We start from the raw sequence: 25,147 nt of genomic DNA on the forward strand, positions 1-25,147 counted from the left end.
ACTGTAAATATTTGTACACAGTAAATGCTTAAATCCTTAGAAGCAAGTAAGCACTACCACACATACAGAAACTATGGCTTAATATATGCAGTGGTAGGCATCCATACACCACCCCCTCTCTATCTTAATTTAGTTCACAAAATTTCGAACATGTAAGTTTAGAAGTCTAATCTGTCTGTTCATTTATAGTGCTATATTAAGGACATTATTCAAGCCTCTTTTCTAAATAATACTGTCAATAACAAACCTGATAAAAAAATCGTTAGGAATGACCTAGCTAGCCCCTTTCTCTTTTCACTGGAAAATAGTAATAATAGATAATTTTGAACGTGCCAGCATGAACAGAGTAGTCATCATGTAAATTCTAGAGCTCTACAGCGTTGCTGTATTATAGGGTAATAAAAGCAGAAGGTCTTACATTACAATTGGTGTCGACAGACTTAGGAAATGGCACTCGGGCATTATTTTCATTCCTCTCCCTTTGAGATTTAAATAGCATGGTCATAGGATAAAAGTTTGTCCTAATAACATTGTCCTAATAACTTTTGCTCGACCCATCTTTGTATCTTCCAGCTGACATCAAAAATTTTAAAGACAGCCTTTTGTTCTGCCAATGTAGCACTGAGTGACCCTGACATTTCTGCTTTGCAAAAGTGCATTTAAAATCCGTCTGATGCCTGAGAATTTCCAGCGAGCCAAACAGAGATGTTTGGTCCCCTCTTTTGTTAAGATGTAAATGATTTGCAAAGAAAAAGGCAGAACTGATGCAGGCAATGAACTGGGAGCTCTCTTCTACTGAATTTATCAATTGTCTTGACTCCAGGTAATCTAGGAGAAAGCAGATGTTAGTGCTGGGGAGCATTAGGCAGAACTACAATGGAACCATTAATAGGGAGGAGTGTCTGAGTGCTGGGGCTTATCCAAAGTGGCCACTGTCACATGTCCACTTTAACTTTCCAGAACAGGTTTATATTTAGTAATGAGAATTGTAGGAAGATAAAATGGATGTAAAGGCGAAGTGCATTATGATTACATCAGCTTTCGAGATGAAGTTGTGACTCAGTATGTGAATTGGAAAGGTCAGCTTCTACTCTTATTTGTATCTGTGCAGCTCTTCTGAAGCTGATGAACTATGTGGGTGTCACACTAGAATATCACCCAGGAGTTTAATAATCTTATATGACTACATGAATCTGACAATGGTATTTACACTGACAGTTTGTAAGCCTTGCATGATACGCATGCTTATACTTTAAAAATACCTTTCCACACCATTTCACATTAATGTTTAGCTCAGACTTTATTTATTTCCCCAAGAAAATATCTTAGTCACATCTCAGAAAAGTGCCAGGTTAGAATTAGGTAATACGCCTGAGGTGTATACATTAAAAAAAAAAAAAAAAAAGTAGTATTCTGTTAAAGAACAATGGTATTGATCTTCTGTACCAAATACTATCTTCACCTGACCGGGATATGCAGTCTTTATCTGCATATCCTATAGATGCAAGTTGTGTGAATCATACAGTTGTATCAAGGACATTTGATGTCAAACAAAGATCAGTGAATAATTTCCAAAGGGCTGCACATTCTGCTAAACAGAGATGTGATACTTGGAAAGGTGGCTTTGTGGTTGATTTTTGGTTTGTGGGTTTTTGTTGTTTTTGTTTTTAATATCGGGATTCAAGTGAAAATACAATATTAATGAAATAGAATGGTAAGAGTTTACCTCAGTTCATCACGTTGTGAATCTGCCTTACTGTATGATGAAGCTCACACACAATTTTCTTAGTTAAGTATTAACTGTTTCTATTGACTCTTAAGTGATTGGCTTAAGACTTCTGGAGAGAGCGTAAGCTAAAAAAAGCCTCAGTTAAGACTACAGTGGAAAAGAAAAAAAATGCAAACAGTTATATCTCATTTTGTGTAGAAGATGATAATGAGCATTTAAGGTGTTTTTCTTATATAGATAGTTCTGCTGTTTTTAAACAGATTGAATGTTTTTAACAAGGATTAAGTAACAGCTAGCAGGACTGGGACTCTTTCAGTCCTAGAACTTTTAACATCGATTTTTGTGCACATTTCTGAATAAAAGTGCCTCAGGATGTCCCTGAATCTCATCTGCTGGTAAGAGTGCTTGTGACTTAGCCTTCGTGCCATGTTATAAAATAACCACAGGACTTTCCAGCAAATGCAAATGGTCTCAGTAGTACTAGTTAATGATTTTAGACATAAAAATATGTTCATTGTATGCTTGATTTGAATGTTTGTTTTTTCATAAAATCTATTTGTCAGGCAGTGATTCACTGTGATTATTTAGAGTCCTTGTATTGTAAGATCGATTTGCCTCCTCATTTTTTTCGTTCTTCACCTTTCTCACAGTTTTTCTTTCCTTTTCCTCCTATTTGATCCTTTCACATCCATTTTTCTCGCACTACTCTCTCCCTGTTCATGTTTTTAAACCTCTCTATAGTCTCTTTCCTTCCTTCGGCCCCTTTCAGCACTCTCCTTCTTTTTTCCTTCCAAGCTGCCCGGTTCTGTCATTTCTCCCCTCTGCCATTCTCGGGCTGGTGGTGCCCAGACTCCCTCCTGGCACCAGGCTCCGGCCTCCTCCCCACCGGCCATCTTCCGACCACCTCAGGCCAGCGGCCGGACACGAGCCTCTGCGCTACCCACGCCAATCCCAGCACCCACGGCATAATTCGCGGTCGGGAGGAGCCTCGGGAGCTGCCTCCGCAGCCTCCCCCTGCTCTCCCGAGGCCAATCCGCCGTTTTCCCCTCACGAACAGGCCTGGCGGAGGCGGCCCGCCATTTCCCGCCGCGCGCCCCCCGCGTTGCCGCGGTAACGGCTGGGCGCCGGGGCGGGAGGGCGCCGCCGCCGCCTCAGGGCGCAGCGCCCGGGGGGGCGGAAGGAGGCCGAGGAGGCCCCGGCGCAGGACACGGACCGGGGGCGGGCGGCGGCCACCCGGGGGAGGCGGCGGGGCTGGGGGCCGGGGTCGGGGCCCGCGCCCACGTCGGCGGCTGGTTTGGAGGTGGCGAACGTCAAAGTGCCGTGTCTGACCGCTTTGAAACCATTTGATAGAGATTTGGGGATTTTTTTTTTTTCCATAATCGCTTTGATACCCATGGTGGAAAAAAGTGTCCTCCCGGATACGGAAGGAGGGAGCAGTATTCACCTGTCACAAATGACCGCATCAAAGCTTAGATGAACCTGTTCTCCTTGGGATAAAACTAACACCCCCCACCACCACCACCCTCGTGAGGGACTATGAAACCCCTCGGTTCCTTCTTTCAGTTCAGGAGGGTTTTCACTACGCGATGTTACAAAACAGGACCAGTGACAAATTACACTTACTTAATATTTTGCACTCAGAAGAAAAGACAAATAGCATGAGTATTCAGTTACATCAGCAAAGGCTATTTCTCCTACTTTTTTCTTTTTGCAATACAGAATAAGCTTGTTTTAGATTTAACATATTTCCCTATGACCAGGTGCGAGGTTGGGGTAAAACTGATCCAACTTGCCTGCTTCTAGCTGTAAAAACAAGCCAAGAAATGCAGGGCAAATGAAACTTCCAACAATTGCCAGTTTTGCTTAGACATGCTGCAATCTCTTGACAACAGCATAGATGAAGCAGCCAAGACCACCAGAAATCAGTCAAAATCGGAAGGCAAGTTTAATGTAGATGCCATAGCTGATACAGCTTCAGAAAAGAGATTTCAACCCATTCTAGTCTGTTGTCCTACAACATATGGCATTAAAATGGAACTATGTAACAAGTTACACTGTTCAGGCATTCCAAGATGAAGAACTTGCCAATAAGAACACTGTATGTGGAACCTGCAAGATGTGAAAAATCTAGAAGCTGAAAGGCATAAAGACATTAATCCAAATCCATTAATTAATGCTTGATCCAAATGACTCTGAATCTTTAAGTCTTCACAAGTACTTCCACCTGTGAAGGATGCCCCTCCCAAGGATACTTCAGACCCTTCTTGGAAGAATACAAAAGCTATTATCTCTCAGAAGATGCTCAGTGGTACTTAAGCTGAGATTGCTTCCTGTAGTCATGATGCTAGAGCAGCAGAGCAGAAGGGTGAAAAAGGAGCTGACATCGAGAATGATAACGTGAGGGGACAAAAAATAGAAATTAATGAATTGTCGTTTATCTCAAGCCATACAAAGGTCTCACTCCTGCAAGAAGATCCTGAGCAGTTATACTGGCGCATCAGACAAAAGTATTCAACTGTTTCTAATCCTATTTTAAGAAGAACAGTCATCATGCCTGTATGCAGATTCCACATACAAAGCAAAACCAATATTCAAAACATGATGACATCCAGGGCTCTTTAACCAATAATGTCAGGAACAGGTATGCTGAGGTCAAGGAAGAAAATGTATAAAAATTGCAGGAAGTTTCACTGCTTTCTGGACTAACCTTCCTTAACAGTCAGCCACGTTGTGGGAGCTGCAGTGCCATCCAGACTGACCTAGCATTTCCATATTGTAATTTCACGCTTTTTTTAAAGTTTGTTAGACTGTAAGAAAAAAAAAAATTCCTTGTGAGCAACGTGGATAGTTGTAGTTTTTGTAGATGCTATTAATAGGATTATAAGCTGCTGAATGTCAATTACTTTGACGTAGGTTTAGTTTCTTCCTGTCCATAAGATAGATTCATTAGAGCTTTAAATAGCTTATTCCGGGGATGAAGTGCAACCTCTTCATTTAGATTCACTCTGAATGACTATGGTAGCCTAGCACGGTAATTAGGTATTTGATGCTGCTGAGCACTGAAGCGATGCCTAACTTTAGGAACATTCTTAAATCCATGCCTACTCCGCAAGGCATTTAATAATATTCTTAACTTAAACAGTGCTAAATCCTATTGAGCTTCACAGACAAACATCTGCATCCATTCCTTGCTAATTTGGCACCTAAAAGAAATGGAAATGACCTGGAAAGCACACAGTGGTGGGACTGACAATTACTTACAATTATTTTTTCTTACTCCTTGTAGATTAATTTTTAAAATCCTGTTAATCCTGCGTTCTTTGCTTGTTTCTGTTTAATATGTATTCTGTGCATTCTGATACTCACTGATTTTTGTTTCATCTCATACTGTGAGACTTTCAGATCAAGTTCTCTTTTGCTTTTGTGTTAAAAAACAAAAGAGCAGTCTTTCCATAGATACATAGGTAACTGCAGTTCAATTCAGCATTCAGCACGGAGATTTACTGCAACTTACCCTTCCCCTCTTTTGACGCTTTGATAAAAATTTGGAACAGGGAAAGATAATACCAGTGCAGGGCTCCCAATAGCATATGGTTTCCACTTTAAAACAGATGGAGGAATTCAATGTCTTTTTAGATTTATTTCTTTAGTAATAAATGTGCATAAATGTAGTTTTTAGTAGTTTTCTGGCATCAGTTTGTTGTGTTCAACTTCAGGTATCTCAACATGAGAGCTAAAGAATCATCACCTTCCAGAGGCACAGTTTCAGTAAAATAGGTGATACCTAGTCTATGTATCTAAATATGTATTCTATGTATCTAAATATGTGTTTATTCCTTTAAAAAATGGAAGGATGACATGGCTTCATCTCTTCACCCAATACTCAAGTGAGATGATCTCTAGAGAGGAACGCCAGAGCTGAGTGCTAGTGTTAAATAACAGCTCCAAGCAGTTTGCTTTGTCTCCTAATACAAATTTTCCTGGGAATTGCTTAGGGAAATCTGGAAATTTTTTAGAACACTGATTTGTATAGAAAGTATGTTACGATGCTTTAAGAAGCATATCTTTAAGTAGAGTGGCATATCGGCTTGAGGTGCAGAGTATGCGGGTTGTCGCACTGGAGGTTAGAAGAGGGCCACCGTTTTTCTGGCAGCAAATCTGATTTTTCCAGCTCTGTGCTGGAGGGAGGAGTGCCACCTGCCGAACGGCGACCGAAACACGCACCCATGCCACAAACAGCACAAGGCTGCTGACAGCGTTACTGTCTGCGGCATTCCTTGACTCTTCCTGAAGAACAAAAGCTAAACTTTTCAATCTGAAATGGCAGTAATATTTTGTACCTGTTTGGTATTTTGCTGCAAGTCAAGAGGGAAAGTTATAAAGAACCTATTAAAAAGTTATAAAGGTCTATTAAAAATCGGTCATTATAGTTGATACTTTTATCTATATGCCTCTTTTATCTCTTTCAATACTCTGGATATCTGCAAATCTCAGCCAATGCCTGTCTGGAGACAAGCTCTATCATGGTTGGTAATTCCAGGAAACACAGGGGTTTTTTGTTGTAGTAACTTGTCCTAACTGCTATTCAGTTATGGTGCTACAGTCACATAAGTGCAGTATCATTCCGACAGAACAGACACACCCTCTGACATACCATTTTCCTCCCTTCTTTGTACCTATCCCTCTATGGTAATATATTTTCTCATCCTGTTTTTCATATTTAGATATAAAATGCAAGCTCTACAAAAGAAGCATCCTTCACAAATAGCCCCAAGATAAATAAATCCATATATACTTATTTCAGTCCCGTTTTCCACTAAATAGAAAATTCAGACATATATGTACCTGTGAAACTAGTAACGTTTTCCATAGTCTAGGAGAGAAGATAGTCCCTCCCATTCAGACAACTGAAAATACTGCTGCTTCAGTGAGAAAACTGAAAAATAAACTGCATTACCAATTAACAGGAAGTAAAGCCAAACATGTTCGTTATAGTAATTACAAGTTGCAGCCATTGCAGACAGGTGGTAAATTCTTTAGGACTACAGAAAAAAATGTTTAAAGTTGCAGGGAAAACTATAAACTTTATTTCCACGTTTTCTAGTGTTTCATGCCAGGTAAGATTTTTGCGGAGGTTTTTGAAACTGTCAAATCAGACAGAGGTTTTACTACAACCTGAGACAAGATAATATTTGTAAGAACCACCCTCGCAGATTACTGCTAGAAGACCTCTATCAGAAGACCAGAAAAGCTGCTAACTAAAGGCCTAGAACATAAAGAAAGGAATACACAACACTTAAACCCTTGTAAGCTTAATCAAATTATGTGCCCTTGAATACACTGGGTTCTTCTAGCACAGGAAACAGCAGCTTCTTGTTTACGTGTAAAGTCTCTCAAGAATAAAGCCATTCCTGTTCAGGAAGGGAAATAAACTTAAGGGCTAGATCAGCTAGAAGTGCTTCCTGTATTCAAGGTGCCAAAACAAAACAAGCAAAAGGGGAATTGTTGTCAACAATGTAAAAATACAATGATGGAACACCTGAAAGTTAAATCAACATTTTTGCCCCTCTGTTTTAGGTCCAAACTTCCAAAGGACTGATTCCAGAGGACTCACTGTCAAATCCTGGAGCCAGAAAGAAAATCTGCCTCTAATTCCATTGTTTTGACACAAAACAATCAGCTTGCCAGCATGCAATTTCTTTAAGTGAAGGAAATTCAGAACTAAACACAAAGCGGTCAGGGATGCTTTCACTGCCAGCAGAAGAAATAAGTGAATTCTCAGCAACAGCAAACAAGAAAGTAGTTCAAAAATACATGAGGCTTCCCTTCTAAACAGCCATTATCTTCTTCTCAATTGAGAGTTAAAGTTCATCCTGCCTTTTACACTGTCTACCATTTGTGAAAGTTTCATGAGGATCAGTCTGTCAAAGTACCTGACTTTTGTCCATGGGCCAAATCTGGTTCTGAATAATGAAAAGCCTGAAATAACAGCCTAAACTAAGCAAAATCATCCCTATGGTAGGAATAGGGCTATTATTCCTAAAAGGATAGCCAGCATCTTATACATTTGACTCTTTCATAATTTTAAATGTTCTGAACAGGAATTTAGTTTCTAGATACTTACAACATACTCCCCTCTGGAAGTACCTTCCATATTTTGCTACCACTAGGGCTGAGCGCTGCCTCGTGCAAACGATTGCCTCCAAGTATGATGGGACTGGAAACAGCAGCCTCTATACAGCAGAGAATGCTCCAGGCATGACTGTAGCTGATGGAAGGGTACAGATGAACTAGGAGCATCTGCTCGTTCACCCACTGAATTATATATGCGAGATAGACAGGTAACAGTAGAAATCAGCATTTTATATTTTCCAACTAACAGAAAATGGTGGGATCGCTACTAAGCATGGGAACTGTACAGGAAGAAAAGAGACAAAGTATGATCCATGCTTCAAATCAACATACACTACCTTTTTTTTTAATATTCATAGTGGCAAAAATTATCTTCTCAGTTATATAAAAAATATTGCAAAATAATAAAAGCTATTAGAGAGGACTGTAATTTTCTAGTAGGATACTTTGAAAGCTAATCATCATAATGCAGTTCAATTTCTACTTGATGTTACTTATGACTAGAAATCTTGAAAATTACAGGAGGGGTAGATAGTAGGGTAGATAAAGAATGCAAAGTAATCCTGTCCTGAGAGTCTGTTGTAGAAGAAAGGCCTCTGTCAGTGAGCTGAAACCGCAGAGGTATTCCATTGTGCATACAAGGTAATTAAAGACTTTTAAGTTTTGCATGCACTGCCTGGAGGTTTGAGACGGAGCACCACTAGTGCACCCCCAGTCTCAGTGCTGTTGGTCAGAAGAATCCAGCCCTTATGCATCAGAGTCCACATGAGTCTATGCACAGGTTCACTTACAGCAGAGACCCTCTGGAGTGGATTTGTTTCAGGTTTATGACTCTTGACATTCCAAACACATTTGTGTTGCCAGTTTAAACTTCCGAGGATTCACTGAGAAGTAGGACTACACAGGAAAACTTTTGCTGCCCCTGGAGATCAAGGGCTGACATTGTAGAATAGTTTTAATTTACAAAATTTCTATCAATTCAAAAGACACCTAGCTTTCAAAAGGTAAGGTGCTAAGGAGCAATGGGTGGTACTTACCAATAGGCACTGAGTACCCCACCCATGCCTCTATAGGCAGGAGATCACAGCCATTAAAACAGAAGGCAAAAAATGATTGAAGTTAACTTTATTCCAAAATATGTATAATTTACAGGACTAAATTAAGTGCTTCGTTTGTGAACAAAACGTTTCAATACTTGTGAATAACTTACTAGTAGCTTTGCGTAACACTTCAGTTTCCAACAGAGGGAAATATGAAACAGTATTTTGGCACAAGGTTTTCTCTGCATGCATTAATATACTTAAAAGTTTCACAATTACTAGGACAACATTCCTTCTTTGGGATTGTCTCAGAATTTATGCTTGCTTTTGTCCACTCATCGTTAAGTTCACTGGCTTAAATAGCAAGAATTAAACATGGACATCCTTTGAAAACTCAATTTGTCCACTAGATCAAAATCCCACTGGTGATGAGAAGAAAAGTATTTTAAAGACATTTCTCAGCCTTTTTGAGATTCACTCACACATGCCTTGGGAAAGACTCACCCATGAGATTTATTACTAATCCATTCCAAATAATTACAAGTTTAAGTTAGATCATAATCAGGTGTTGAGTTCTGTAAACTGAAGAAAATACAGCTGTCTTTCATATCTAGCTTTATCATAGATGCACTTGTAAATATCTGTAGATAGAAGTACTGTCAATCTAGCTCTGCATGCAAATGCTTGAAGCATGCATGTAAAGCATTAGTTATTGTGCAGTGTACAGTTCACATCATCACAAGTCATCTATTATATTCCATTGCTAGTTATGTTGACAATACTGCTGTAAAGCCAGTATATGAAAAAGAATCAGAAGTAAAGACTTTCTGCTGTTTAACTCAGCAGTTCCTTCAGGAGTTTCCACTGTGTCAGGCTGTCCAATTACATTTTTGGTGAAGTGGAAGAGTCACGCTAATACAAACATGCCCTCAACCTGGCTGCAGGGCAATGCAGAGTTGAACGATGTAGTTCCTTGATTCTGTTCATTGCATAGCAATGGGATTTTAAACAAGAAAATTCAGTCATGCTCTAAGCAGCAAATTCGTCTAGCACACATTTAAATTCACAGCAACTGTTAAAAAACAACAAAAGAAACAGAAGATGCATGTTTGCACCATGCATTGATGCTTGCTACCATGAAACAACCCTGTCCCCACAGTGTTCATATAAAGTTACTACTGGAAGTCCGCTGACAGTAGGCCTGTTCTACTAGGAACACAAGCATAGCAGCACCTTAAACCAAACGTGAATGAAAAAGCTTGCAAGGCCCAGAATGTTAACAACATTTTGGTGTGAATGTATTTGGAATAGCAAATTGTACATTAAGATCATGTTTAAAAAAACAACACACGTCAGAAATATATTAAAGCACAGGAAACTGTACAACCTTAATGATAAAGGCAAGTGCATTTGGTTCACCTCTGAGTTGTCATTTCAGTAATGTATTCTTTTGCAAGTTGAGCACCCTGTGTTGATTCAGTATGTATGAGTCCTACTGAGCTACCCTATATTTGAAAGATTATTAAAAAAACTCTAACACCCTAATATCCCAATCCTACCAACACTCACATCTCTACCCAGCCTCACCACAAAAAAAAAAAAAAAAAAAAAAATACAGATCTGACTAAGCGCGTGAGCATGTGTTAGCAGGATAAGGATTTAAAACAGTAGAAGGCAGACATCTTTCTTTGTTCTGTTGTCGCCTCTACACAATTAAGGTACATATGACTAACAAGGAAATTCAGCCTTTTGTTTTCAACAGAAAAAATGGCTGCGTATGTGCCTTGGAATTAAAATTTTTAAGGAGTGTTAGTTACATACATTAAGTTACAGACACCAATTCAATTGTTCAAAACTAGATGAGGTCTCACAAGGCTTGTTTTACAGCTGTTTAATTTACAGCTGCAAGTATACATATATATAAGATTTCATATCTAGACATTTTCTAGACACAAGCAGCTTTGCATAGCTAAGAATACGTAGCGTTAGTAAACTCTGATTTCAGACTACCAATTTCTCTAGGCTGACATGAAGAGCTGGGGGAGGATTCCCTCCCTACCCAAAGCAGAAAGAAGTATTTACAAGTGTATTAGCAGAAACAGATGCAAATAAAGCCAAAATTAGAAGAAACATACATCTACTGTCATACAAACTTTTAGCATTGTGACAAATATGAAAGGCAACAAGACAGACCTCTCATTTTTCAGCTGTTTTGTGCTTATGCTCTCATAGAATGCATGTCCCAATTTGCTGTGTTTCATTTGTTTCGTTCTTTTATGTACTAAAGAAAAGCTCAAGTGAAACTACAAAACTACCAATTCAATTTTTGAGTAGCATTACACAGGCATCCAGATCAAGATCCAGCACTCACAGCATAACAGAATTCAGCAGGAAATGCAAAGAGTAAGTACAAGTAACATTAGTATGTCTTCCAGATAAAAATTTGTGCTAAGAGGCTAAGAGCTGATGTTACTTCTTGTATAGCAGTTAAAATGGCGGTAGAGGATACAAAGGAGAATAAGCAAAGTAGTAAGTCACTGCTGACCAATACTTAACAATAGAGACACTGCCTTGAAAATCAGAGACAAACTGCAGAAAAAGGGAGATAAGTATAATTTTAGTACTACCAAGAAATAGTTTGGACTGAAATTTATTTTTAAAACAATGGTCAAAATAGAAAATTAGCCATTTTAAAGAGTTTGTTCAAATGTGAAGAATCCATAATATTCAGCAGCAGTATCTCAGATCATGTTTCATTAGGTTTACTGTGGGATTCAGCAAACTATGAAGTCCGGTTGCAGTCTTCACATTTTCACAAAAATACTTATGTATGCAGCAACATTTGTATGTCAGCAACATAGGATCCAAACCTGTTTCTGACTTTTATGAATAATTTGGAGAAGCAAATTTGAGAAGAAAGAAGTTAATTTTGGTCAGAATGAGCCATTTTCCCTAAGGCAATGCAGGCATATTTAATAATTTCCTAATACTGCACTTTCAATAAATAATTTCATGTTGTAGTACTGTGTTCACCTAATTAAAGTTCAAGCTATTTTAAACCCACTGGATGAGGGAAGGGAATGGTATTTGCATGTTCTAATAAAACACACAAAGCTCATGAGTACTTTTAATTACAAAGTACAATAAATGAGTAACGTGTACATTGTAAGATTCTGTCCACACAAACTTTTTTTTTTCTGATAGTCACTGATGTTAAGAGCTTTGGCTTACACTGTAAGAGCAATTCTCATTCCGATTTGTAAATTAGTTTTGAAGTTCTTTAAATGCTAGCTGCTCTCAGATGGCTACAATTCAAAGCCATCTGTAATTCTGCTCCTCATCACCCAAGATTCCTTCTCTTGCAGGAAAAAGACCGACTTTCTAAATTCAGAGGTAATGAACAGTTTCTCACTTCTGCCTTCTACAGCTGTGGAAAACGCAGTTTTCCCCAACCAGATTTATAGTGACTGCTCCTCTTTCATGTGTCAGTACTGACAACTTGCACATGGGAAACACAGAAGCCTATGTATGAAGAGATGTTCTCTGGTATTCCAGCCAGGGGGAAGAAAGGAGAAGGGAAAACACTTTAAAACCTGAAGAAGCAATATTACTAGAAAAATAATGCAATAGAATAAATTAACCTAATTTTGTCATTTATTTCCCACTTTCAAAGGAGGCAAGTAAATATGAATCAGTCATATCTTCAGAAGAAACAGAATTACAAGCAAGGCCTTCCTTTAATTAACATATCCCACCTTTAAGATCAGAACTCTAGGCACTGTGAAACCTGGGGGAACTTTCCCCAAAGCAGAATTACTGTATCCTGGGGGGAACTGCAAGATTCCTTTCTGCAGTTTCTTCAGCTAAAGACTGGAAATATCTGAACTCACGGCTAGAAATGTTGAAAAATTAAACAGGCAACAACAGCTGTGGTTTCAGGAGTTTTTCAGGAGGAAAATATGAGTTTCAGGGTTAATCTAAAGAGATTATTTCCAGTAAAAGTAGAGATGCTTACCATATTAGTGTGTTAACTATGGAAATTTAAAGAGTGGTAGGAAGAGAAAAAAAAAAAAAAAAGGCAGTGCTCATTTTCAAAACAAGCTAGCTGCAACGGATGAGTAACTTAACTCCCACATCCTTGTTGGGGATATGAAGCACAAAACAGTGAGTCTTCAAAAACTAAGGCTTGGACACACATTTACTGATGGGCTGCCTAGTAAATATGCAGCCAATGCCTCTCCTCTCACAGTGGAGGAGTAAAGTCTGTTACAGGCCCAGGAACTTGACATGAAGGGGTATCTCTTTTCATTTAAGGTAACAGAAACTAAAACCCTCCAGGACAAAACCAGAGGCCTACATTTTGCAGGTATTATAGTAAGAGATAAAAATTAGTTAAGGCCAAATTTCAATGTACATTCACAACTGGCTTAATTTTTTTTTTTCCATGCAAATGAAAAATACCACGAACAATGGTATGAGGGGCAAGATGAACATTAAAAATTCTAAGAGGTCATGTTTTTTCTCTGAAAAATCAGTTTGTTTGAATTTGACTGTTCTCAGGAACTGAGGGCTGCAGATCAATGTGCAAAAGCAAGACATTGCTGTTCTGAAAGGGCTCTGTGAGCTGATCTCCCAGCTCTGTTGTACAGATTCCAGTTGGTTTTGGAAGCGGAAAGTCCAAGAAGAGGAGTCTAGGTGAGTGAGTATTTTAGAGAATTTAATTTCCCATTTCTAAAGATTTCTGCTAAGGTAATAGAGGTATAAATCAGTTTGACATTTCTCAACTTATATCTTAATAAAGCTAGGAGAATTTCAGTGAAAACCAATTATTCCAGTCTTTGAGGCACACACATTGTAACATTTGCATCTTACAGACAGAAATAATTTAAGCAAATCCCTCCTGAAGATTCTAAAATGTTAGTCCCATTTATTACACTAGCTAAATGGACAACATACTAAATTTCCCTATAATTATGTATTCCAAGTTCTCTTCCTACCCTTCAAAGGGCATCAGTGCCACTCAAGAGAAAAAAAAAAGTTAAAAAGTACTGCTTTCTACATATTTTTAATAATAAATATATTCAACAATTCAAGAGTCTGTATGTCTCTAGTGTATTGGACAGGTATGTGGAAAATACCAACTTATGCAGAAGAGCTGTGAAGGCATAAAGTAAAAGAAGACAATACAGCTTATTATGTTCATGCTGGATTTAAAATACAAGCTACTAAAAAAAGTAAACAGAAGTAGCTTACACTAATAGAATCCTCCCCCATAAGTTCAGGGAAGCATCTTAATTGGACAGGTCAGGGTTTTGGTCCAGCACACTGGAACCCTGTATGTAAGCCAGGAACAGATAGATATATAGGAGAGAGAACAACTTAAAAAAGTTCTTCTGTTTAAATGAAAGCAGTATCAGCTTTGTAAAGAAGTCTGAGGAAAAAACATAGGCACCACATAATTTTTTTTTTTTAAGGTTCAAATGTATAATTAACATGTGACAACCCCCCCTTACCCCCCATTTATACACACACAGCTTATGTAGTTACATGTTCAATAGAGTACCTTCAGCATGAAAAGTCTCTTAGGCCAACTGCTCACGATAACTACATTCAATAATGCAAAGTGGCTAACTCGGTCAAGCCATCTCTCCCACCCCAATAACTTAATTTCAAACCACAGGAAACAGTTATATTACGTAGTACTCAATGGCTGGGCTTGTCAGAGCTCTGAAACAAGGAGCACAGCTCTTCACAGGTCTGTGTTTCTACGGAACTGAACTGGGACTCCATTGTATTCCAGGCTAAGTCAGCCAGAAGAAAGTCATCCATTGCTGTCTGTGTCTCATTGCTGGTAAGGAATAAACTCCCTAGATTCTCAAAGCAGCTATCCATAGTTTGTGTTTCAGTGCTACTGAGCTGGACTTTGCTTTCAATATTCTGAGTAGGTGTATTTTTAGTAGCTGGATATACTTCTGTCTGGGTTTCTGTATCAGATGAGTCAGTACTCATGGAGAAACTAGACTGCTTCAGAATACTTCCTAAAGGCAGATGGGTATTACTGTCCAAAAAGAAATTCAAGTCTGTCTGTGTCTGTGTATCAAACATCTCCAAACCTAAGAAGTTAGAATTTCCTCGGCAGCTATATGATTGAGTGGCACTGTCTGAAAATAAGAAATCAGTCTGAGTTTCAATGTCCAGTGACTCCAAAACTGGCTCAGAGTTTAGGGTACCAAGCTCACTCTCTTCAGTCTGAGTTTGGATATTGGATGCTGAAAAGAACTCTTCAATGTCAAAGTCTATTCCCGTGCTCTGTGATGGACCAGATGGCAGATGCGTGTCAGCATTAGAACTTGTCTCGGACAAAAGGCCACGATTATCCAGTGTCTGGCCAGACATGTTTCCTGAAAAGATGTTTTCCAGATCACTTAGTAGGTCCATTGTCTGGGTTTGATTATCCATCGTATTTTGAGGTGGAAGTATATTAGTCTGTGTATTGAAGCTGATAAGGGATTCAGACTTCACCGTATCTTGATTCAGGCTCTTACAAGTACTCCTTTGCAGCAAGGTTTGATCTATATTTGCAGGCATTAAATTGTTTTCTGGAAGTTCAATGTGAGTAGAAACATTATATGATGAATGAACATTGTCAAAGATATCACCGCACATTACAGCCTGGTCCATTTGCACTCTTCCATCAAGAGAGTCCTGTGTCCTACTGGTCTGAGTCTCTCTAGAAATGCCACACGTTGGAAAACAAACCTGACTGAAAGCGTCAGTCTGAGCAGCTATGGATGAAGTCAGTTTGGAAGCAGGCAGCAGCGTCTGTGTTTGCACACTGATGGGTAACGAAACCTGTGAACTGAATGACAGGTCTGTCTGAGAGCAAGAGGATACAGAAGAATTGGGAGTCCAGGCTGCAGCTGGTACAAAGTTCTGTGAAATACAAGATAAGTCAGTCTGTATATTTATTGAAGAAATTTTATTCTTGTGACAAACGTTCCCCAGCTCTTGCCCTGTGTTATTCGATGTAAACTTATCCAGCTCAACTTGTACACCAGTACTTACTGGTTCATGATCACCAGAATTTGTCACTTTTGAAACAGGCATACTATCTTTAAATACAAGTGTTTCTGCCTCCAGTGCTGGAATCAGAATTCCTATAGATTGAGGCAATAAATGAACAGTACTTACAACTGAACCTTGATTATCAACAGCCACTACAGCAGGTTTGACAGAAGAGTCTGTTGCAGATACATATATAGGCAAGTGAGCAAGCTGCATCACTGGAAGTTTAACCAAAGCCACCTTGGGCTTTGGTAAAAGCATCTTCGGTGTACTTCTTGGCTGCATTTGGTTTGTGAAGTTAGAACTGCAGGAGCCTTCAAGAGAGGCCACTAGTTTCACTTCAGAGGACTCCAGTTCCTGAGTGCCAGGATTATTATTGCGTGTACTGATGAATGCTTCATTTGCTTTCTCTGCCAGCTGCTGATTATGTACGGAGGTTTCCATTTTCCTTTTCTTACTAGGAGGATCCCTGTGAACGAGATCAATAATTTATACTCCTTTCAAGCACAAAACATCTGCCTTCCATTCTTTCGAGTCACTGCATTGAAAATATAATCTGAAGTCACAGATAAGGTTGGATATGAGAAGACAACTAATCCTGATTAAAACATAAAAAGACTCCACAAACTTCAGTTTTTTAGAATTTCATCCCTCACTCTCCCACTTAAAGAAAAAAGGGTTCTCTCTTTTATGGAGACCTCTTTCTAAATGGAGGTGAAGTTTAGACGGTTTCTTCCCCCTTGTACATTAAGCACTCTGATTTGAAGATGTTTAATTTGTTACTTTGATGCTAACCCAGACTGAGCATTGAAGGGACAGTGCAAAATTAGTGTCCAGGTAAAGATTTCTCATGGAAACTGAAGATACACTCCTTCACACAAAACTTAGTTTTGCAGCAGTTGAATCTCAAAGACAGACAGGCTAGGCCTCAGGAAACAGATCACCCTTTATGAAATATATGTACACAGTATGACAACTATAAATCTAAACATGCATATATAGGCATTTAAAAAAAAATAATCCACTAACACTTGCAAAGACGACTAGACTATAAAATAAACTGAACTGTATTCCACACCACAGTTACCACCTATAAATATTTCCAAATCATCTCTACTCTCACAGAACTGTAAAAGCAGGTGCAACAAGAACTGCTAGTGTTTATGCCATGCAGTGCAGTTTTATGAGTACTTCTTGTTTTATGTGTGGAAATCTGATCTTATTGATCAGACAATCATCGTTGCCTTCAACAAAACAGAAACTACTAAAAGCAACAGAACAAAGAAACTGCAAACTGCTTTACAGCTAAAACAATGGGAGTCTATTTCCAATTTAATCAACAGAAAGGAAACAAAAAGCTAGTACATGGGAGACAGAGGACCTGGTGATGAATGTAAGCATCGTTACTTAACTGCTTCACTTTTACCTGTGTTCTGCAGGAATTTCATGGCCAGTTCTGTAAATATGAGACAGTAATGCTGTTCTGCTGGCATAAGGGCACCCACAAGTACACTGGAAAGTCTTGCCACAGACCTCTATGTGCCGTTTCAAATACCATTCTGTACCGTAGGAGTTACTACATTTATCACATTTGTGCTTCTTTTCTGCATGCATTTTCATAAAGTGCTAGAATACACAATGAAAAGTATATTAGCCTTCAGCTAAGACAAAAAAAAAAGAAAATCATCTTTAGGGAAGACATTAATATTTACTTTTTTTTTGTTGTTAAATAGCCTTGAGTAGAATTAAATTTTTTTTAGGTCTCATTAGGAATAAGTTACAAGCTTAAAGAAATCAACAAAAAGAATTTAAAGTTTGCAAATCTGCTTGTGCTATTTGCATCTTAAAACACAGATAAACATTTATGTGTCCTAATGCTACTGGAAGTTTTCTATGGACATTAACAAAACTATAGCTCAATCTTGCCAAAGAGCGTAGTAAGTGTACGTTGCAACACGTGCACACTCCTGAAAATCTACAACTGAGCAAACAGTCTCAATTCAAACAGGTCACCTTCAGAGCAAACACCAAGGGGTAGCTACTCATCTCCTAAGGTCTCCCCACCTTAGCACAGGTAACCAACAGCAGAAGAGTGCTTTTTTCACTCATTCATGCCAAAACAAGTCTTACATGTTTTCTTAAACAGGTAAATAGTAAACAAATGCATTTTGATACTAAAGCAGAGAAAAACTCTTAATTCTTGACCATCTGAAAAAGCAGTTTAAAAGCATCAGCCACATTTTAAACCCTTATTGGTTGCTACTGTCATTTTTTTTCCCTCTTTGATCTTTCTCCATCTTTTTAATTTGTAGAAAGGGGCTGTCTTCTAGTTTAGCAGAACATACTGGCATCTGCCTAATCAAAAGGTTCAAGTCTGCTAACATCAACATGCAAATTCATTAACCATATGCCCATGTGGAGTTTCTGCATACAACTTCTGGATATATGCTGAGAGGCTTTGCTCATATTAGAATGCAAAAGTGCACACTCTGAAGTAGAGACAGTCAGGACTAAATCAGTGTAAAAATACCGTAGGAAATAGGAATACCTGTTTTACAAGAGAAAATTGGGAAAATGGTCTGTTTGGTCCTCTAGGGCAGCCTTCAATAGGGCAGCAGTAGAATTTCTGTGAAGTTTTCAAACCCTTCCTTATTGGTGCATTAATTTTTCCATCCTGAAAAAGAACCAATTGAGAAGTTGACAATTCTACAGGTTTGTGTATTAAAGACAACATTCAAAATACACATCAACTTTAGCTCACTAAGTTTACACACCTCCATGAGCGGAAGGCACTTTCCCAAGTGATTTTAAAGTTTAAATGGAGTTTTCCACCTATGTGGATTCTACTGTGCAAACATACCATCAAAATTACCAAGTGAAATTACAAGCTCTACAGAGTAGTGGTACTGTACTATTTACTTTTACCAAAGTACTTGCTGCCCCAAGCCAATTATAACTGCCTTTTGTGTTATTTGAGCAAAACCCCTTTCCCTACAGATACTACACCACACTTCCCATTCAATGTGGTTTTACTTGTTAGTAGCACAGGCTACTTGAAGCTCCATTAAAATTAGCCACACACTGTAACAGAACACTTCCCTGACGCTGGAATGCTGTTGGCACTACTTAGACTTTACTTGTAATAAAATGAAAAATGCCAAGCACACTCTGCCACTTAATTCAGATCATAAACCAAATCTCACTTAAGTCTATGAAACTAACAACTGGTATGCTAATTCTGAACCTCCAAACCTTAAATGACAGGCATACCTGCACCTTCCATGTGATCTGCCTCACTCACACGTAAACAGAAGCAAGCAACATAACTTGCTCAGAGGACCTCAAAATACATATGAAAAGGACACACTGGTGGGATTGTCCAGATTGTTCAACCACATAGAACCTATTCCTATTGAGGACATAGCCATGGAAACCAGACAAGACATATCCCCCTAGACATACCCTGTCTGAAAGAGTCTTGGTGGAAACACCAAGTATCTGTGTCTAAGAAAAAATTAAAAGTGAACTATTAAAAATCTGACACCCGGAGTAGCTGTGAGTCTCCTTACATCCTGAGACTGAGCAGGAGGCCAACCAAGTCCCCAGAGCCAGTTACTGGAGCATGCCCTGTTTTGAGCTCTGCACCTGATTTTCCTTGGCATGACGGCAGTGACAGTAAGCACAGTAAGTGACAGAATGTTGATTTTACACCAGTCGCTCCCTAACCTTCTTAGGGCAGATCTCTAGCTGCTTTGTGTTTACACAGGTTAGACCAAACATAAATGTAGATACAAAGTGCAACAGTCCTCCCCCGTGAAGGAAACAAAGTATGTACCACGGCTGCCAAAACACAAAGGGGTTCACTGCTCACCCTCCTGCTTCTTACCTAGCTACAGTTGGGCACAGCCCAACAACTCTGTTCTGAGCTACTAGTGCCTGGCTTTTGAAGTATTCATTTGCACTTCAGGAATACTATGAAGCAGATGAGTGGGACACTTCAATCATTTTGTTTTTCCTCAAATCATCTCTCAGTCGAAGATACTCTGTGTAAAATGTAGTCCCTTCAAGCAATATTTCAGTTACATTTCCACACACTCAACACCGCTACTTGCTGACACTGCCGCAAGTTCGTTAATGACATACCATACGCAAAGAAGCAAAGTTTAGAGCCTCTGGACCAAAATGATCAGCTGCCATTTCAACTAGAAAACCTGGAATAATTCTCTAAAAAGGGAGTTTTAACCTTCTAAGCATCTCTATGTGCAGCAGTTTTCCCCATGGACAAACCATTCATAAACAGGCCTGTTTTATCTCTGCTGAATAATTACTGTGATTATTTTTGCACCTCCTAGAGCCACTGCCCAAACCAGAAATATGACTCAAAGAAATCTAGTTGTTCCAGCCCCACTACCCCCAATTACACTTTTTAACCCTGAGTCTACCCTGAAACACTTTGACCAGATGCCAGTCTCAAAGTCTTCAGGAGAAAAAAATAAATGCCTTTAAGTCAAAGCTATGTTTGGTCCCTGGGAGTTACTTATTTGTAAGTAAGAAGTTATTCATAGTGTGTTGTATTTAATGTCACAACCCAACAAATGCCAGATCAACATGGGAAAAATGTTCAGGCACTTAACAGGTGAACCACAGTCAGGTTATTTAAAACTACCTAAGTACTAAGGTACAGAATAACACCAAGTGTTTAAAAGCTATAAAAACATGAGAAGACATTTTTTAACAGCTGGAACATAGACTTTCAAGGCACAGATCACAGGCAAGTTGAGAGATACTCCACACATATAAGTAACCCTATCCAGACAGTAATCTTGTTTTGACCATCTTCAAAGTCCTCCTGGCTCTAAATGGTTAATCTTGCATATCAAAAACCTGTCTGGCCAGTCATATTTCAGCAGTTCTCACAAGTCTTTTCCTTGTATGTCTGATTTTACTCCCCATGTTTCTATAATAGCCACCCACCACAATTACTGGTAGATATTTGTTAAATTAACTTCTCACAACGCAGACACTTGTATTGTAGGGAATACTGACATTTGGACCGGGCTTGTGGCAACAACACAGAAACTGGGAAGTAACAATCCTCACTACTGATTTAGTCAAGGTGAACTTAGTGACATCTTGCTTTCCTGTACAGAAAGGCTTACTCCAAAGGATTAATTTAAAACAGTAAGTTACAGTAGACTGTAGCCAACTATTTAAAACTTTTTTTTGCAGCAGCAGATCATGCATTTCTTTACTAAATAGCAGAGAGAAGTGCATTTATTCTTATTATAAAAACTATTGTGGTAGTTTAATTTGGGTAACACACCCCAAGGGTAAGCTACCCTTTCCAGTCCACCACTGACTACAGCCTCCCTGCTATCATAGGAATCCACAGAATCTTCTCCTTTCAGGAACTCCTCTAGCTTCATTTTTAAACTACACAGAAGTCTTCCCCTTCCACCCATAAAATAATACAGACAAAAGAAATTTTAAAAATTTCAAGTCTAATATATTAAAGTGCCAGTTTATACCCACTGTTCTCATTTTTTATTGGCTTATTTAAGCTAAGGAGCCAGAAACAAACATTTATATATCAACACTTCATCATATCTTCTTCTGTTAGGACAAAGAAGCCAAATTCTTCTAATTTCCCTTTGTCAGACACACTTGCCATTCATCACCCTTAGCAGCCCTTTTCTACACCTCTTCTGGGTTCATTTTAGCTTATTTGAATCAGATTCCTACCCTACAACAGTGACAGAGAATATCCTTCTGACATATTTTAGGACTGCCCTTCTCACAGCAGCATTACCCTAAATGCTCATACACATATGACTAAATAGCTTTTGCAAGTGTTTCTCATCTCAGTTATTTGTTACAAACTAGGGCTGATCAAATGTTTTTGTTATCACTTCACAAGACTATAACCTTGTACTACTGCACTTGATTCTGTTTTTACAGGATAATCTTGCTGTCCTATGTAAACATCCTTCCTCTGCAGCAACAATACCTCACAGTTTTTGGTATCAGAAGATCCTATTGCTGCTATTTTTATTAATGAAAATTAACCAAGTCAGCCTCCCTTCTCTTCAGCACTACTATGTTTTCTCCTTCCCCAATAGCTTCTTACAATCTCATTTGTAAAGTTGCCTCTTCACTAATTCCTCATGTTTCACTTAAAATGCAATCCACTGAATTCTTTTTGTCTGGGGAATCAGTTATCTCTTAAAAGGAAATACTAATACTAAAATACTAGACCAAGTTCATCTCTTCCTGGAGAAACAGAGTAACACACACCTAGATCTGTATCTTTTTGCCTTCATATCTTTATCCTTTCATTCAAGACGCATTCTCAAGCTGTCCATAATACTGAAGACATTTTCCAATATCATTTTACTCTCAATTACAATGCCCCTGGAATAAGTCAGATGTTCTTGAAAAATCTGCATCCATCCATGTTTCAGTATGTATCCAAGCTATCACAAGATTTAGTAATTAGGTGTATGAAATATTATTCTACAAGGCACCAACACCTAATAGCTACCGAGGCAGTTGGTGAGAAAGCAGCATTTCCTCACCCATCACACCCCAAACGTGAGTTATACAACCCACTAGCTGCAGTCCTCGCTGACTGCTGCGTACGCTCAGAGCACAAGCTCACAACCAAAACAACTATCTGCTGGACCTGACTGAACGTTTCCAACTTCTGTTGTACCTCCACGCATAGGAGATACAAGACGTAACACACACAGAAGTTGCCAGCGCATATTAAGAGATGAAATAATCAGAGATAGGAGATCGCAAGTATGTTTGAGCCTGTTTCCTTTTGTTCATCACAAACGATCATCCGTAACACGCGCTTGATTCTGTAATTAGCCATTTCACAAAACAAGTATGTTTATTGTTTGCCCACTGGGGCTGCATTTTCAGGATGCAGCTATGAATGCTGCGCTTGAAGTTTTCCAGGAATAGGATTTGTCCTCACACACTTGGCATTATGATTTTGCGAAAAGTAAGGATATCTTTCTGAAAGTCCCACACTCAAAGATATGCTGCTGAACTGTGGCTCTCCTCCCCCCCGAACATGCTGCCGTTTTCTCAGGAGTACTATGGTAATGAGGGCTTGTTTCCAAAATGGCATCCATCTAGGTTTTTTTTGGCTCACAGACATTTTTAAAAAACAAACAAAAACCCCAGCATAACAGCACTCGGCGTTTGGATTACGGTGGCTTGCCAACTGCTCAGGGTAGGAAACGCAGTATGTTTGCATAGCACCTCACAAGTGGGGCTATAATGTCTTACTGCAGAAAGATAAGCAATAAGCAAATGAAATAACAGAAACTGAGTCCTGGAGAACTTTTAACTGCCTTAGTTATGTTTAACACGGGTACAAAATTGGTTATTTTCTATGAGTGATTTCAGTGGAATTCTCAGTACGACTGGTCGGACCGTGCACACGCACACACTCGTGTATTTATACATACACCCGCACACGCTTTTCACGTGGGGGCGATTCGGACCAGAGACAACGAGAAACGCCTGGTAATGCCCACCTGGAATAGCCCCCCATCAGTCATACTCCGCTCCACAAAGTACACCGCAGCACAGCCAAGCGCTGCAGACGCGGCCCCCGGCCGCCCCCGGCCCCCCCCTCCCAGGCCCCAAGGGGCTTCGCCTTCCCGCCGAGCGGGAGCGGATCCCCCCACCCGCGGGGGCTCGGGGCGACTCCTCGCAGCGGGGCAGGGACCGGGGCAGGAGGCCCAGGCGGCAGGGCCTGACGGGCGAGGCCGGCCCTCGGGCAGGGCCCCGCGGTGGCCCCGGGGACTTCGGCCCGGAGCGGAAGAAGGAGCTGCGCCATTACAGAGCCCCGCAGACCAAGGTGAGGGGTGAGGGGCGGGGCACCCCCCCACCCCCCCGGCTCCCGCGGGGCTGAGCAGGAGGGGGGCGGCGGGGCCGGCCTCGCCTCACCGCGCGGCGGGCCCGAGTCGGGGCGGCGGCGGTACCTGGACCGGGTGGGCCTTGCTCAGGTGCATGTTGAGGGCCGGGCTGTTGGGCAGCACCTTGCCGCAGCCGGGCACCGTGCATAGGATGTTGGTCCTCACTTGGGACAGCTCTGTCACCGAGGGCCGCACCAGCTCGCCGGCGGGCGGCAGGTCCCCCACGGGCACAGGCGCCGGCGCCGGGGGCCGCCCCAACCCCCCGCCACGCCGCCCGGCTGCTGCCGCCGCCGCCATGTTGCTGTCAGCTGCTCGGCCCCCCCACTTCCGGGGGCGGCCGCCAATAGTCATCGCCGCTCTTGAATATTCAGCAGGCGCGCGGCCCGGCCCCGCCCCCCGACGTCAGCGTCCCGCTGCGAGCTGCGGCGGCGGCCGGGGCGCTGGGGGGGAGGCGGGGGAAGGAAAGGGTGAACGCTTTCACGGGGGGGGGGGGAAAAAAAGAGAGAGAGAGAGCGAATCGCGGTGTCGCTATCAAACCGCGCATGGAGCTGGAGCGTGTGAAAAAGCGCTTGTGCCAGCCTTCGCCCCGCTGCCCTCCCCGGGGTAGATGGGGCTGGGGCATCCCCCCTACACATCGCCTGTTTTGCATTGATTTACTGATGCAGACTTGCATTTTAAAGAACCAGTGACACAACACACAGCTTTTCCCCCTAGAGCGTGGCTAGTTAAAGGAAAAAAAATAAATATATATATGATAGCGTTCACTGGGGAAGAGCGAGGTGATGCATACAGCTCCCAGGCTGTGCTGGGGCCTCGCGTTCCTTGTCCAGCCCCTCTCCTCTCCTCCGCAGGCAGGGCTGCTCCCCAGTAACAGACACACGCCTGCTCGCCTGGAAGTGCTGCCCAGTTCCTGTAAGGGCCTGGTTACAGGAAGTTAGAGATGAAATGTTGGTCTCTAATTTTCAGATACACTTTTCAGTTGTTAAAAAGAGGATGGAGGCTGCCTTTCCCAGAAATGAGGCAGAAACAGGCATTAGGCCAGGTACTCACAATGTTGTAGAGTATTTTGGAACTTTACAGTAAATCATTATTGGCTCAGGCATTTAAGTTGCTTGGGAGAGAGCATTAGGAAGAAAAAGTTGCACAGAGTGAAGTGCAGACTGCAGTCATAATGGATCTGACTCCTAGAAGGCTCAGTGAGGGTATAAGTGAGAGAGATTATGTCCTCTTAATGTCCATCACACATT

At 40.6% G+C, this 25,147-nt stretch overlaps 1 protein-coding gene and 1 long non-coding RNA gene across 2 annotated transcripts; one reads left to right on the forward strand and one right to left on the reverse strand.

Moving 5' to 3' along the window:
• Positions 1–8,971: 8,971 nt before the first annotated feature.
• ATMIN (ATM interactor) lies at positions 8,972–24,202 on the reverse strand. The gene is made up of 4 exons (XM_074839290.1): positions 23,967–24,202; positions 18,515–18,640; positions 17,393–17,592; positions 8,972–16,435 (listed from the first exon to the last, which is right to left on the reverse strand). Exons 1-4 carry the CDS (start codon positions 24,195–24,197, stop codon positions 14,605–14,607), a joined length of 2,388 nt encoding a protein of 795 aa, XP_074695391.1. The 5' UTR covers positions 24,198–24,202; the 3' UTR covers positions 8,972–14,604.
• Positions 11,267–16,593, forward strand: LOC141929597 (uncharacterized). The gene is made up of 4 exons (XR_012625069.1): positions 11,267–11,304; positions 12,267–12,294; positions 13,462–13,596; positions 16,428–16,593. It is a non-coding gene; the product is annotated as an uncharacterized LOC141929597 (long non-coding RNA).
• Positions 24,203–25,147: the final 945 nt, after the last annotated feature.

This window comes from Strix aluco, chromosome 14 (assembly GCF_031877795.1).
Source record: "Strix aluco isolate bStrAlu1 chromosome 14, bStrAlu1.hap1, whole genome shotgun sequence".
In the NCBI taxonomy this organism is placed as follows: Eukaryota; Metazoa; Chordata; class Aves; order Strigiformes; family Strigidae; genus Strix; species Strix aluco.